At 33.4% G+C, this 15,024-nt stretch overlaps 1 protein-coding gene across 8 annotated transcripts in view; it reads right to left on the reverse strand.

The window, feature by feature from the left end:
- Positions 1–15,024, reverse strand: part of CSMD3 (CUB and Sushi multiple domains 3) — a 1,408,207-nt gene that overhangs the window by 626,489 nt on the left and 766,694 nt on the right. For all 8 annotated transcript variants that reach the window (XM_037802758.1, XM_037802757.1, XM_037802756.1 and 5 more), the window contains one exon: positions 7,663–7,775. In XM_037802758.1, the coding sequence (XP_037658686.1) occupies positions 7,663–7,775 (113 nt within the window). The remainder of the gene's footprint in view (positions 1–7,662; positions 7,776–15,024) is intronic.

Raw genomic sequence — 15,024 nt, forward strand, 5'->3', positions numbered from 1 at the left:
ACTTTCTTCTATTTAAAAAAAAATTTTTGTGCAATTTCTTTACCTACCTAAATTCATAGATTATTTCAATCTTTTTAAAATGGTAACAGTATTTAAAGCTATAAATCTTTCTATGGGTGTAGCAACAATTAAACTCAAAGAAAATATATAGTCTCAAATTTGAACAAATAAAGTAAATGAAAAGAAAATAGCCAGTGTGTCCTAATTATCATTTTACTACTGAAATAGAAATATCACAAATAATTTAAGAAAGAAAACCCTCAAAATTAGTGAAATTGAAACAGCATGGTTTTGATGTAAAATAGCTAAACAAATCCAAGCATATATACAATCTTATTCTGTGATAAATGTGGCATTTCAGTCATGCGGGAAAATCATGACCTGATTATCATGCTGGCAAAATTGTGTTTCCACCTAGAAGAAAACATCCAGTCTAAATATAATAATAAATTCCAGATGGACTGAAGTTTGAAATGTAAAAGAACAAATGAACAAATGAAAGGAAGTAAGGAAGGAAGGAAGGAAGGAAGGAAGGAAGGAAGGAAGGAAGGAAGGGAAAGGAAAGGAAATGAAAAAAATAAAAGAAAGAAATAGAAGGAAATAGTTGTGTAACTTTGATGGAAATCTTTAAAAGATGTATACATATATACAATTACAGTTTTCATAAATAAAAAGCATAACAGATTTGACTGAAATAAAAACAAACAAAAAACTTAGAATGGAAAATTACTTAAGACAGTCAAAATAGACTAGGAAAAATATTTGCAACATATATGACAAAATAAAAATTAATACTCTTTATATGCCAAAAGCACCTAAAATTTGATATGAATAAAAGACAACCCAAGAAAAAAATTGGCCTAGAGTAGATTAAGTTATGCTGTATCATCAGTCAGAATACACAAGGTTATGCTTTGAGGAAAATTAACCCAGAAATCCTAGATGTTTAACAAAACAAAGGTTTAAATCTTGCTCATACTACATACATTATTTAGTTGAGGGGATAGTTGTGCAGCAGGGAACTCTGTCCTCCATACTCCCTCTGGGAAATAGGTTAAAAGAAACAGCAGCATCTTATAACATGGCTTGTGGAAGACATGATCTTATTGTTTGTTTTTAAAGGGAACATCACTAATTCAACCCATTGGCCTTGGAGTGAATCAAGACACTTTCATTTACATTTTAATAGTCACAGGTCCACACTTACTTCAAGAGGACAGGTGTCACAGTTTTCCAAGCTGTCATGGTTTTGAGGATGGAAGGCTTGCTTCTTCCAGTGGTCAGTAGCACTCTAGTGCTTGCTCACCATCAATCCTTGGAGTTCCTTGACTTTCCCATCTTATGATGATGCCTCTTTCTTTCCCTTTAGGGTTCCACTGACTTCCAGCTCCCAGATCCTCCCCAGGGATTTCTTATGGCCAAATTTCTTCTGTTCATAAAGGACTCCACTAATCCAGGTTTACTGGATACCTACCCTCATTCAGTTGGGAACACCTTAACTAAAAATAACGTCTTCAAGAAGTTTTGTTTACAATGGGTTTACACCCACAGGAATGTGGGCAAAAAAGAACATGTCTAAGTTGAGATGAGTAACTCAGTCCACCACAACAGGCAAGTGTAATTTTCTGCTTACCCAGAGTTAGAGGAAAACCAGATAAATTGTGACCATTAATAATGTTTTCCACAGAATATAACTCTGAAATATTTCACAGAGGATAAAATCCAGGTGGTTAGTAAGTCTAGATAAGGCAATAAACAACCCTAGTGGCTATTAAACACAATGATATCCCATTTTAAACACACCAGACTGGCAAACACCTAAGAGACTGATAGCATTCTGTGTTTGGATATAGAGAAAGGCCCTGTTTTTGTTCTGCTGGGAAGGGTGGGAAAATAAATTTTAGGAAAGATTTGTTCAGAATACATTATGTATTTAAATGTGCATAATATTTTTCAGAATCTAATCCTCACATTATAAATAAAGCATGTATGGTTATTTGTACAAGGATATTATTTCAACATCGTAATCTCACAATAAAGACAATGACCAAATGACTATTGATTCATATTAACTATGATGTGGCCATACCATGGAATATTGTATAGTCATTAAGAAGACTGCTACATATCCTTAAGTATTAATTAGAAAGACATTCATGATATATTGATAAATGAAAAGACAGTTGGAGACTGTTTTGGTTTGTTAATGCTGCCAGAATGCAAAATACCAGAAATGGACTGGTTTTTATAAAGAGGTTTTATTTGGTTACAAATTTACAGTTCTACAGCCATAAAAGTGTCCAAGCCAGAGAGTAAACATTAGTATACCTCCATTGGAGAAAGGCCATTGATATTCAGAAAACTTCCGTTAGCTCGGAAGACACGTGGCTGGCATCTGCTTGCTCCCAGGTTGTGTTTCAAAATGGCATTCTCCAAAATGTCTAAGCATCAGCCAACATCAGGGATTTGCAACTCCAAGCATCTCTGAGCTAAGCCGGCAAGCATCTGGACCTGTGCCAGTGTTTTTAAAGGACTCAAGTAAACTAATCAAGACCCAAGCTGAATGGGTGGGGCCACGCCTCCATGGAAATAATATAATCAGTTATCAGCTACAGTTCGGTGAGTCACATCTCCATGGAAACAACCTAATCTCAACATCTCACAAGACTGGATTAATTACCATGACTTTTTGTGGGGGACATAATATATCCAAACTGCCACAGAGACTAATACATAGAGTTTTATCCCATACAGAAAGAAAAGGAGGGAGGAATAGATGGATGGAGGGAGAGAGAAAAGAAGGGAGAAAAAGGAAGAAAGCAAGAAATATGTATATGCTTCTTTTTTCTTTTTTCCAGTGCTCAAGACAATTTTATATTAATGAAAATGTAAAACATATAGATCAACTGAATAGAATAGAGATATGGAAATAGACTCAGCTTCTATAAACATAAAACTAAAATCTGCACATCTGAAAACTGTCTAAGTTTTTGTTTTACAAATTAGTATTTTAAAATATCATTAGATAATACAGAAGCTGTTTGCAAATTGTTCTAATCAATCTGAAAAAAAATTGTTTATTGGTAAAGAAAAACAAAAAGAAAGACACCTCAATCATTAAATAAGCACATTTTAAAAAGCTAAGATGTTTAATTAAATTTGAATTTAATATGGGGTCAAATATATGTAAATACTTTGTTTACTTTTCAAATATTTGGTATCAATCCATAAATCTGAATAAATCCTAATTTCTAAATTAAGGAATGACATTTGGATAAATAATGGAATTTTTATTTGTGAGCTGTAAAATGAGTAAAATGGACCCTGAGTTCAATTTAATGCATTAAAATTAAGGATTCTAAATATTTAAGAAAAATAAACAGTATTTTATGAAGATGCACCATTTCAAATTTTTTGGTCAATTAAAAGCAGATGGCTTCATCAAAATTTTAAAATCCAGCCATGTACTTATAGTTGAGAGCTATTCAAAATTTAAATTTCTAAATAAATTTAGCTTTAAGCTCAGATTTATGAAAATAATATAAAATTCCTGAAAGGCAGTAGCATAAAAACACAGAATTCAGAGTCATATCTTAGTTCTGCCACTTACTAGCCATGTGCTCTTGAACAAATTACCTAACCTGCTGTGTCTCAATTACTTCATCTTTAAAATGAGGGTAATAGTATTGTCTACCTCACAGGGTTGTTATGATGATTAAATGAGATGATACATGTGCTTACAAAAGTATGTAGCACTACAAACCACTCAATAAGTGTTCGCTTTATTGAAAGTTCCCAGCAGGGAACAAAACAGACCAAACTTTTTATCAACATGATCCTTACAGCTTAGTCATTTTTCTTATCTGTAAAAATAAGTAATAATTCTTAACTCTTGGAGTTCTAGTGAGATTTAATGAGTTAAAGTAGGCAAAATACTTGGAATATAAAATCCTCTTATAAGGGTTAATGATCTCTTTTATGTTCTTTAGACTTTCTAAGATAACAATGAAAACATATTCAAAAAAATAGTGCAGTGTTATTAGATGCTGATGTGTCCATTGGAAAGATCTACATTCCTTTTTGCTGTCTTTCTGACTGATTTGCATTGGAAATAAAGACAATATAAAAACAAGGGAAATGTGGCAAGATGGATGACCAGGCTATTCTTTCTTTTCAGCAGAAATACTTAGCTTCACTTCTTGAATCATAGTTTAGGCAAAGTCATAAATCTCCTGTGAATCCAGGTGGTCATCACTTGTGACATTCAATGTGGACATAAATGATTTCAACAATAAGGAATATTATTAAACTTATCAACATGGTAATTATGGAAATTATTTTTAGTAGTTGGTGGTATTTTATTTATTTTTGCTATTGCATACAGTAGCCTTCTCATTGCCATGCAAATAATCAATATTAAATGAATCCAAATTGAATAACAGTGAATTGCATTTGTAATACAGGACTGTTTTCTTGAAATGCAACATTTGTTGTTTTTCATCTTTTAAGGTATGCACTGTACAGACCAGCAGAAAAGAGCATTGGTAGTTCCCAAGATTAAGGCTGAGTTTTAAAGATAATGACAATTTAGGCATCAATTTTATATTATTTTACATTCACAGATAAATTTTTGATCTCTTAGTCAATAATATAATACAGTGTGCTTCAAACTATGTTATTAGAGCACTATTGTTTTTCCAAGATTTGCAGGAAATGAGGAGCAGTTCTAATTGGATAGGCTTCCTACCCCTATTCTACTAAAGCTGCCCAGCTTTTATCTTTTTCTATTTGGGGTTTTTTACTGGAGATTTCATTTGAAATTCATTTCCTTTAAAACAAGCTTCAAATGCACTGTCTTAGGGACTTTAGCAAAACACAATTAAAGAATCAAAATATATTTCACAACAAGATCTAAATTATGTATTTTAGTCACTACCTTTGAAATTTGAACAATTGAAAAGAGACAATACACAATAAAATAAATATTGAATAAAGAGGATGTCTACATTTAATGCTATTTCACACTAAATCTACAGATGACAAAAAAAGAAGATATCTTTAGATCAAACCTAGAAAGGTTTTTAGCAGGTGTTCCATTTAGAACCAACACACTACCAAACAGAGAGCATGGTAATCATGGAAATTATTTTTAGTAGGCAAAGTTGCTGAAGCTATCTGCATATCAAAATTTGAAACCTCTCAAAATGAACTCTGCTTCAACTTTGAGCTCAGGTTTTAAATTGTGAAAAATGTAAAAACATGACTTTAACAGTTGGAAAAATGTCATGATAAACTAAACTTTTGAGGACACAGTTTACACTTTATTGCACCTAATCTTATAGGCCAAATCCTTTGTTCAGCTTATTGAGCAAAATTACTAATCACCTTGATGACATAGCACAAAGGTTGCTAATGGAAACACAAAGGTAAATAAGACCTGTGCCTGGCTGTTTATATATTACATGTACATAAATTACATAAGGTTTGCAAATCAGAGAAAGTGGTCTGTTGCAGAAGTAGAGTTAAGGAAAGCTCACAGAAAAGAATATATTTGACCATTATCTTGAAGGATGAGTGAGGAGAAACTGAGTTAAAAATAGTATAAAGATCAAGGCAGAATTTACTGACTGTCCAAAGAAGAATGTGCAACAGTCTGCTGGGTTCAGAGAATTATGGATAACTTGATAAAATTGGACTGTAGGGGAAAGTCAAGAACTTGGTGAAGAAAGCAGAAGATAAGAACTTAAGCAGATTTTGGACTTTATCTCTAGGCAATGGGAGGTCACGGAAACATATTAAACAAGACTATAATCTAATCACCTCTGAGTTTCTGGTAGATTGCCATTAACCTTGTGGAGTTTACATTGGAATAGACAAGATTGGAGAGAGGGAGAAAAATAAGGACATTATGCATTAAGATTCTCCTGATTGGTAGAGGGATGAAATGAGAATACTTTCTGTGAATACTTGTATATGAATAGCTATGTATATTTTATTCTGTCACTAAATTATGACCTTTCTGAGAGAGATGATATTCAGCTGTTCTTTCTATATTCAACAATTCATCCAGTTTCTGTCACATAAGCAGATCCTTAGGAAATATTTTTTGAATTATTATTGTTGAAAATTGAACAGAAAGAGAACAAAATAATGCAATAATAACACAATTAAGTGTTGCTTTACAATGTACTTCCAGCTCTTGAACTGCAGTGGAGTGGAGAGTTATGTAAATAGCCATAAAACTCCCCTCTGCCCCAACCTGTTCATGAGCTGAATAACTGCATTCCCTGTTGAAGTATTGTCATTAAAGATTAATATAGTTCCTAAGGTTTAAACGACCATAGATTTTCTGACAGATAACTTTGATAGGTTGAAAAACATAATGAAACCAAGAGAAAATAAGGATGCCAGGATCACCTAGCCTTTTAGAGGAGGAAAAAGAATACAAAGAGAAACTTACACATTCAACATAAAGTAACCATTTTTTAATTTGTATAAACTTATTTACTGAGGATAGATGTAGATTTTAAATGGAGAGGGAGGTATCTTTAAAATTATAATCAAGTTAAGCTTTTTCTCTTTCCTTTTTTTACTAACATTTATACAAAATTCCTGAACTATTGAAACTAATATAGCAGTAAATTTAGGCAGAAGTTAAAAACACAGAATGTGCATGCAGTATCCCTCAGAATATCATGTATTCACTCTCACACGCTGAAACACAAAGACATGGCAAGTTAGTGTTTGAAAGAGGAAACTGATTAAAAATTATTATTGTGTAAATAAAAGAAGTTTTCATCTTGATATATACTGAATAATGATTTTTACAATAGGAATAATAAATTCAGACATGTTTTCATAGTGTCTTTGATATTTTCATATTTCAAAGCATATATTTTTCATTTATTAACACTTGCATGTTTTTTCAGCCACAATCCCAAATTTGCATTTCTAATATGTATGTTGTATGTTTACATCAATGTCTACATTTGACTTTAATCAAGGTTCGACACGTGCCAAAGATATACATAATTTGACAATGCTTACATCTAACCCTTATAAATCGAGCTGACCAAAAAATTCTGTTGCCCACATGTAATTAATCACAAATATGTATCACTACTAGACTTGAATGGGTAGGAGCAATTTAACATTTGTGATCTATGATTTAAACAGGAGTTGATAATCCCAACACTATGACCCCCATTTCATCTGAAAGCATCACTGATGGATTACAAAAAATATATATAATAATAAGAACCCTGGAATATTTGAGGAATCAAGTCCTTTACTGCTGCATTTAAGAATTTATTAATAAGATATTTTTTGCCAGGCAAACTACATAAAGTATATAAAAGAATGTGGTCTATTCAGGGAATGGTTAAGAGTCCAGAGTACAGAAAGCACAGGAATAGTATAGTGAACTGGAGGAGAGAAGTGTTATGTAAAATAGATATGTTTTAAATGGAAAACTAATTTTATTTACGGAAAAGTGATATCAACATTTGTAGTTAAATGAAAGACAAGGTTATTTTATTGGAATGCATTCTTGCTTCTGTCCTAGGAAATTTTAGTCTATACTATGCAATTAAACTTGAATTTAAAAGCATTCTCTGGTGGTATTAAGATAATGTATTTCCCACAGTAGCAATTTGTCATTACCTTTGTAGTTAACCTTGAAGCCAACAGATCCAACACTTTCATCTGTTTGAAGGTGCAGCCACATTTGGTTACTCATGCTCACTATCAAGTCTGGCACAAAGCTTCCAGTCAACCTAAAAGGCGGACGAAGAATGGAAAAATGGGTTATCAGAAAAACTGTTTGAATGCAAGTTCTGAGACAGATGTACTTCTCAATATTTTCTTCACTAGAGAAAGCAAGAAACTGTCAAACTTATAAGACTATATGTCTATGTAAACGAAGAATACATCTACAAATTTAGTGATTAAAGATTAATATGAACAAGTACAATTTATGCGTTTAACTAGATTAGATCTTTCATATTCCTGAGGCAGATTGCTAAATGCAATAGATTTTAACTTTCCATGTTTCACAGAACTTCACTGTAAAGAAATTTTGTGAAAGAAGTCAAATACTGTGTAAAACAATAAAATGGCAAGAAATATAATCTAACCCTTGTTAATACCTAATATCAAGTTCACAAACCTTACAATAAAGTACTTACATTATAAGCTAGCCATGTTTTATATATCTATATTATCAGTATATTTCTTAGAATACACATAAAACCATGTATGGTAGAATATACATATATTCTATCGTAAATGGTTTTATTTTATATAGAATGTCCTGAAAAATCAATGACAAAGCTACCAAAGCTAATAAACAAATCCAGCAAAGTGACGGGGTACAAGATCAACACCCCAAAAAGAGTAGTGCTTCTATACTAGTAATGGTCAATTGCAAGAGGAAATCAAGAAAAAAATTCAATTTACAATAGCAACTAAAGGAATAAAATGTCTAGGAATAAATTTAGCCAAGGATGTAAAGGACTCATACCCAGCAAACTATGAAATGTTGCTAAAAGAAATCAAAGAAGTATGAATTAAATGCAAGGGCATTCTATTTTCATGGATTAGAAGACTAAATATTGTTACAATGTCAATTCTACCAAAAATGACTTAGTGTTTCAATGCAATCCCAACCCAAATTCCAGTAGCCTACTTTACAGAAATGGAAAAGCCAATCATCAAATTTATTTGGAAGTATAAGGGGCCCTAAATAGCCAAAAACACCTTGAAAAAGAAGAACAAAGTTGGAGAACTCACACTTCCTAACTTTAAAGCATATTACAGTGGTCAAAACAGCATGGTATTGGCACAAGGATAAATATATTCATCAATGGAATTGAACTGAGGTTTCAAAAACAGGCTCACATCTATAGCCAATTGATTTTTCACAAGGCTGCTGATTCCACCCACCTGGGAAAGAATAGTCTCTTTAACAAATGATGATGGGAGAATTTGATATCCACATGCAAAAGAATGAAAGAGGACCCCTATCTCACACTTTATATAAAAATTAACTCAAAATGGATCAAAGACCTAAATATAAGAACCAGGGCTATAAAATTCCTAGAACAAAATGTAAGGAAGCATCTCCAGGATCTTGTGTGAGGCAATGGTTTCTTAGATTTTTACACCCAAAGCACAAGCAAGGAAATAAAAATAGATAAATGGGACCTCCTCAAAACTAAAAATTTGTGTGCATCAAAAGACTTTATCACAAAAGTGAAAAGACAACCTACTCCATGAGAGAAAATATTTGGAAATCGCATGTCTGATAAAAATAAAGAATAGAAAACTACAAGTGTTGGAGGGAATGTGGAGAAATAGGAACACTGTGGAAGACAGTGTGGCAGTTCCTCAGAAAGCTTTGTACAAAATTACCAGATGACCCAGCAATCCTGGCTACTAGGCATATATTCAGAAGAACTGAAAACTGGGACTAAAACAGATATTTGCACACTGATGTTCCCAGAAGTATTACTCACAATTACCAAAAGATGGAAGCAACCCAAGTGTCCAACAACCAATAAATGGATAAACAAAATGTAGTATATACATACAACAGAATATTATTCACCCATAAAAAGGAATGAATTCCTGATGTATGTGACAACATGGATGAGCTTTGAGGATATTATGCTAAGTGAATGAGGCAGATGCAAAAGGACAAATATTGTATGATCTCAGTGATATGTACTCATTATAATAAGCAAACTCATAGAATTAGAAAACAAAATATAGGTTATTAGGGGATAGATTGGGGTTAGAGAATGGGAAGTGTGTGCTTAATTTATACAGAATTTCTACTTAGGTTGACTGTAAATGTTTGGAAATGGATGGTGGTGATGGAAACACATTATTGTGAGCGTAATTAACAGCACTTTATTTTATAGGTGAATGTGATTAAAAGGGGAAAACTTAGGTTGTATATGTTACTAGAATAAAAATTAAAAGATTAAAACATAGTACTGTGTCACACAGTGAATTCTATTGTAACAATGGACTATAGTTAATAGTATAAGAATGTTTTTTCCTGAATTATAACAAATGTATAACACTAACACAAGGTATTAATTATAGGGTAGTATATGGGAGAAAATGTACCCACTGTAAACTCTGGATAATAGTTACTGGACTATTCTAATAATCTTTCACCAATTGTATCAAAGATAACTACTTTTTAAAAAAATAGTAAAATTACAAAAAATAGCTATCATCAATTGTAACAAATGTTCCACACCAATGCAAGATGTTGGTGGGGTGGTATATGGGAATCCTATATTTTAAGCATAATTGTTCTGTAAACCCACAGCTTATCTAATTTTATATATATATATATATATATATATATATAACAACAACAACAACAACAAAAAAAGATAAAAGAATGGAAGGGAAGAAGACTCAAAGTGTTACAACAGAATTAGAAAACAGACTGCACACAAGAGACCATAGAGCTAGAACTGGCATACAAAGTACAAAGGGTAATCTCTCAATGGAAGGACAAAGTGTTTGAACAATGTCCAACCTTGAGTAAGATATCTATTTCCTTTCCATTTCCCTCTCCATTTTAAACACCATGAGTCTTAACATTTTTTAAGAGACAGAAGATATCATCTAGTTAAATTTAGGTTGCTAGTTTGGGCTCAGAGAGAGAGACTGCTTCCTGAAGTTCAGAATGCACCTAGAAGCTGGGGTGACATTATGCTCTATGTTTCTGGCATGAATCATTGAGAATGGTAATACTCATTATGCTGGTTTGTATATACTATGTCCCCCAGAAAAAGCCATATTCTTTAATGCAGTCTTGTGGGGGGCATATGTTTTAGTGTTGCTTAGGTTAGAACCCTGTGATTGAGTGTTTCCATGGAGATGTGACCCACCCAACTGTGAGTGACACCTTTGATTAGGGTGAGACCTCTTAATTGAGAGTTTTCATGGAAATGTGGCCCTGCCCATTCAGGGTAGGTCTTGATTAGTTCACTGGAGTCCTACAAAAAGAGCTCACAAACAGAGGGACCTCAGAGCAACTGAGAGCAACATTTTGAAGAGGAGCTTCAGCTAAGAGAGGACAGAATGCCCCAAGAGCAACATTTTGGAGAACTCCATTTTGAAACGCAAACTGGGAGCAAGTGGACGCCAGCCATGTGAGCTAACAGAGGTTTTCTGGATGCCAATGGACATCCTTCAGTGAAGGTACCCTGTTGTTGATGCCTCACTTTGGACATTTTTATGACCTTAAGACTGCAGCTTTGTAAACAAATAATCCCCCTTTATAAAAGTCAATCCATTTCTGATATTTTGCATAACAGCAGCGTTAGCAAACCAGAATACTCATCAAGATATACTAACAGTTAGTTACAACAATGACTAAGGTTTAAAAAGCTTCAACATTTGTCTTTGAGCAATGATTTTTTTTTTTTTTTGAGCAATTATTTTTAAAGCAAGGATTCTGAGTTCTGATTTATGCCCTCTCTGAGTATTTAAGGTGTAATATTGTACAACTCCCAAGCACTTACAAATTTTAGAAATTACTGTGTTGGGGATAGAGAGATTAACCAATTTCTATCACTGAAGACACAAAAGATTTTCTTGGAAATGAAGTAAAATGTAGGATAATCTGGATGTCTTAACAGCCTCTGGTCAAAAGGAGCTTATTAAAAAGGCATTTAATCCAATTGTCGAGAAGTAGGAAGGGGATCTGGTGGGAATGGATTTCATTCATCTGATCTGAAAACGACAGTACATTTCTCCTCTATGATCTGAGAAAAATTACAGCCTCATCAGAGTAGATGAAGTTATTTCTATGAAGGGGGGAAAAAAGGCACCTCACTGCAAAGTGAAGTTCCATGTTGGTAGAGGATTCTAAAGGGGTAGATTTCTAAAAGAGAAGTTCTGAGTGTTTGCCTACTTTATTGCCAAAACCATGAAGGTTACTGGAAAATTACTTCAGGAAAGGAAGTATAAAGTTTCCCTTCCTAATAAAAAGGGCACCACAAGAGAGTAGTGGGTCTTCTAGACGGTGGATACACTAAAATTAGACCAGCAAGGGACAGAACAGATGGCCACATAGATGAAGTGACCAGGGTAGCAATGTGACCCTGTTCATAGCCACCAAAGCTGCTAAAATGACATCAGCAGACTGCATAAGTAGTATAGTTATGTCACCAGTGTCAGGGTTGCAGAATATATGAGAATCTATCACAAAGACATTATATTTTGTAATATAAGTTCATACACACACTGTCTTTGAAAAACATATTTTAATTAAAATTTGTGGCAAGTGAACTTTCAAATTGTTGAGTTAGTAGGTACTAATCTTAAGAGTTATGGTAGAAACACAGACTCATGTTATGGAAAAGAGTGAAGACTTAAGCTCAGAGACATTACAGAAAGTAAAGGGAGCCCAATATGAATTAGGTACAAGAGCTATAAATCTATAGGTTGTGCATAAGCTACAGTATCAAGCATGCCAACAATCTATCCCACAGTGAATATTAAAGGATTTTTTTATTGGAAAATTTTACTGTTGCTTTTTATAGTATATTCTTCCAGGAGTATCTTAAGAGTAGAAGACAATTCTTTTCTTCTTTTTTTTTCAAGGTTTCATTTAATCTTTAAATTGTTACCATGAATCCAATAATGGAACAGTAAAACATGCCAGAGAAAACACAGGACAAGTAAGGAGAATCATATGCAAGGAAAAATGCATTTCTAATTCTCTCAGTCTCCAGTCATCCAAATGAGACTAGGGTAGGCTAAAAACCAACATCTCTTTCCCTCTCCACACAGATGAAATGAGGATCAGAAATTATCTAAATACTAGTAACTGCACTCCAATCAATGTTAGATTTCTCAAATAAATTTCATCCATTTCCATTATCAGGTGAATTTATATATAAGTGTGAAAATGACATATGGAGAACAAACTGTGGAAAAGTTATAATTCTTTTAATAATCTTTAAGAGAGTTTGTTCATATCCATTATGTGAATTATCAAATGATCAGGCTCACATTCTGATCTCTGTTGACAGCAATCACTACATCACCATGAAGTGGGTACAAATGAAAAATACTACTTCAAAATTGTGAAAAAAAAAAAAAAAATTAAAAATGCCCTGAAGGGAAGAGGGAGAGAAAGAGAGAGAGAGGGAGAGAGAAAGAGAGAGAGAGAATGTACAAGATATGAATGGTCCATAGATTATGGCACAGTAAATGACAGAAGCAACAAATTGCCAAAATTTCCATTTTAATCCCTGAACTGTGAGGTTAAATTCCCAATATACATATTTGCAATACTTTTAGCATTTTCATCTGATAAAACTATACAGAGAATTTTGGCTATGTATATATCCAATTACAGTGCATTTTCTCTTACTAAATAATTTTATTGCTAATAACTTTGCCATAGTTATTTCTTTGGTGCCATATATATCCAAATCCTCAAGGTTAGGAGATTTGGCACACTCCAATTATTTTTAAGCTATTAAATTACAAAAACCAAATGTTTTGTACTCCAGGGAAAATAAGCTTTTATGATAATTTTAAAAGCATTTCATAATGAACTCCTATTTTGGAGGACTATTTTGGCTGTTGAACATGTTATGGTTACAGACAGCATGTTTTTATGGAATAGAATATGACAATTGGCTTTACCTTTCAGAATTTAAATATTGAAAGAAAATGAAAAACAAACCACTGTAGATTTGCAATGCTTAATTCAATCCTATGACCTGAATAGAATACATTGGAATGTTCCCTATCTGGTTAAACATTTTTCAGAGTGATTCATAATTTGTTTATGAAATTAATTACAATTTATAAAATTAAATATAGGCTGAATTCACCCTCTACCGAAGACTTTCAAATATTATATTACTTGCTGTTAAATGAATGCATTTTCCAGTTTATGACCATGTTTTATGGGCTTAAGTTATTTAATCTTATAAAGCAAATTTATTTTAAAAATATTTTTTTGGTACCAGAAGAAAAGACAAAAAGGAATTCACAGATGAGTAAACAGATTGCTACATAGTGTCTAAATGGAGACTAGAATACTCTTTTACAAAATCATTATTTAAAATGTATTCCCTTTAATTGGAATTTTAAAACAAGTTCATGAAAGTTTACTATGCCGTACATGCAATACAGTACTGTTTTTAGAGCTGGGCAAGAGGGGCCCTTCTCTGGGTTCTTCACTGCAGAGGATCCTGCTGTGATCTCTCTCTAGCCCAAATCTGCCCTGGATGTGCTTGCCTGGAGCCTGCACTCCCCACCCCCACCCCACCTTCAGGATCCTAGACTAGTTTCCAGGCCACAATATAAGTACAGAAACTAGGAGTAAACCAATGTTTACAGCAGGTTGGGAGGGTAATTTGATATCTGCTAAATTTCATGTTGAAACAAATATGAATTATATTTATATTTATTTTTATTTCATTTTTCTAGGGATACATTTTTATTTCATTTTACAAAAGTATCCCTTCAAGATGGATTGGAAATTAAAGAAAAAACAATTTGGTTGAGAAGCATGGTCGTAGACACATTGGTACCTGGGACCCTGGAATTCCTGCTACACTATTGAAATTTGTGGCAAGTGAACTTTCAAATTGTTGAGTTAGTAGGAACTAATCTTATGAGTTAAACCTCTTTTCCAGGTCTGTATTCCCAGGGCTGAGCACACGGTCTACATGTGTAGCACTAGGCCCGATGTGCCTGTTGCAGGGGGTGTTTGAATGTGCTGGCTTGGGTGCCCGTGTGCATCGTGGATGATGGAGCTGGGTTTGGGAAAAGAATGTGACCTGGTCAGGCTCACGCTGGTGCTGGGGCCAGGATTTCCCATGCCTCCATGTTCCAGCAAGGACATCACACAAGTCCTAGAATTCTAAAATCAAATTTGTTGTTATAAAGGTATATTTGTCAAAGTAAGAGAATGAGACATAGCACATTTAATGGTTTGTAGCTTTATTTGTTACTTTTAGTATTTAGACACCT

The sequence above is a fragment of the Choloepus didactylus genome, chromosome 14, assembly GCF_015220235.1.
Source record: "Choloepus didactylus isolate mChoDid1 chromosome 14, mChoDid1.pri, whole genome shotgun sequence".
Lineage (NCBI taxonomy): Eukaryota > Metazoa > Chordata > Mammalia > Pilosa > Megalonychidae > Choloepus > Choloepus didactylus.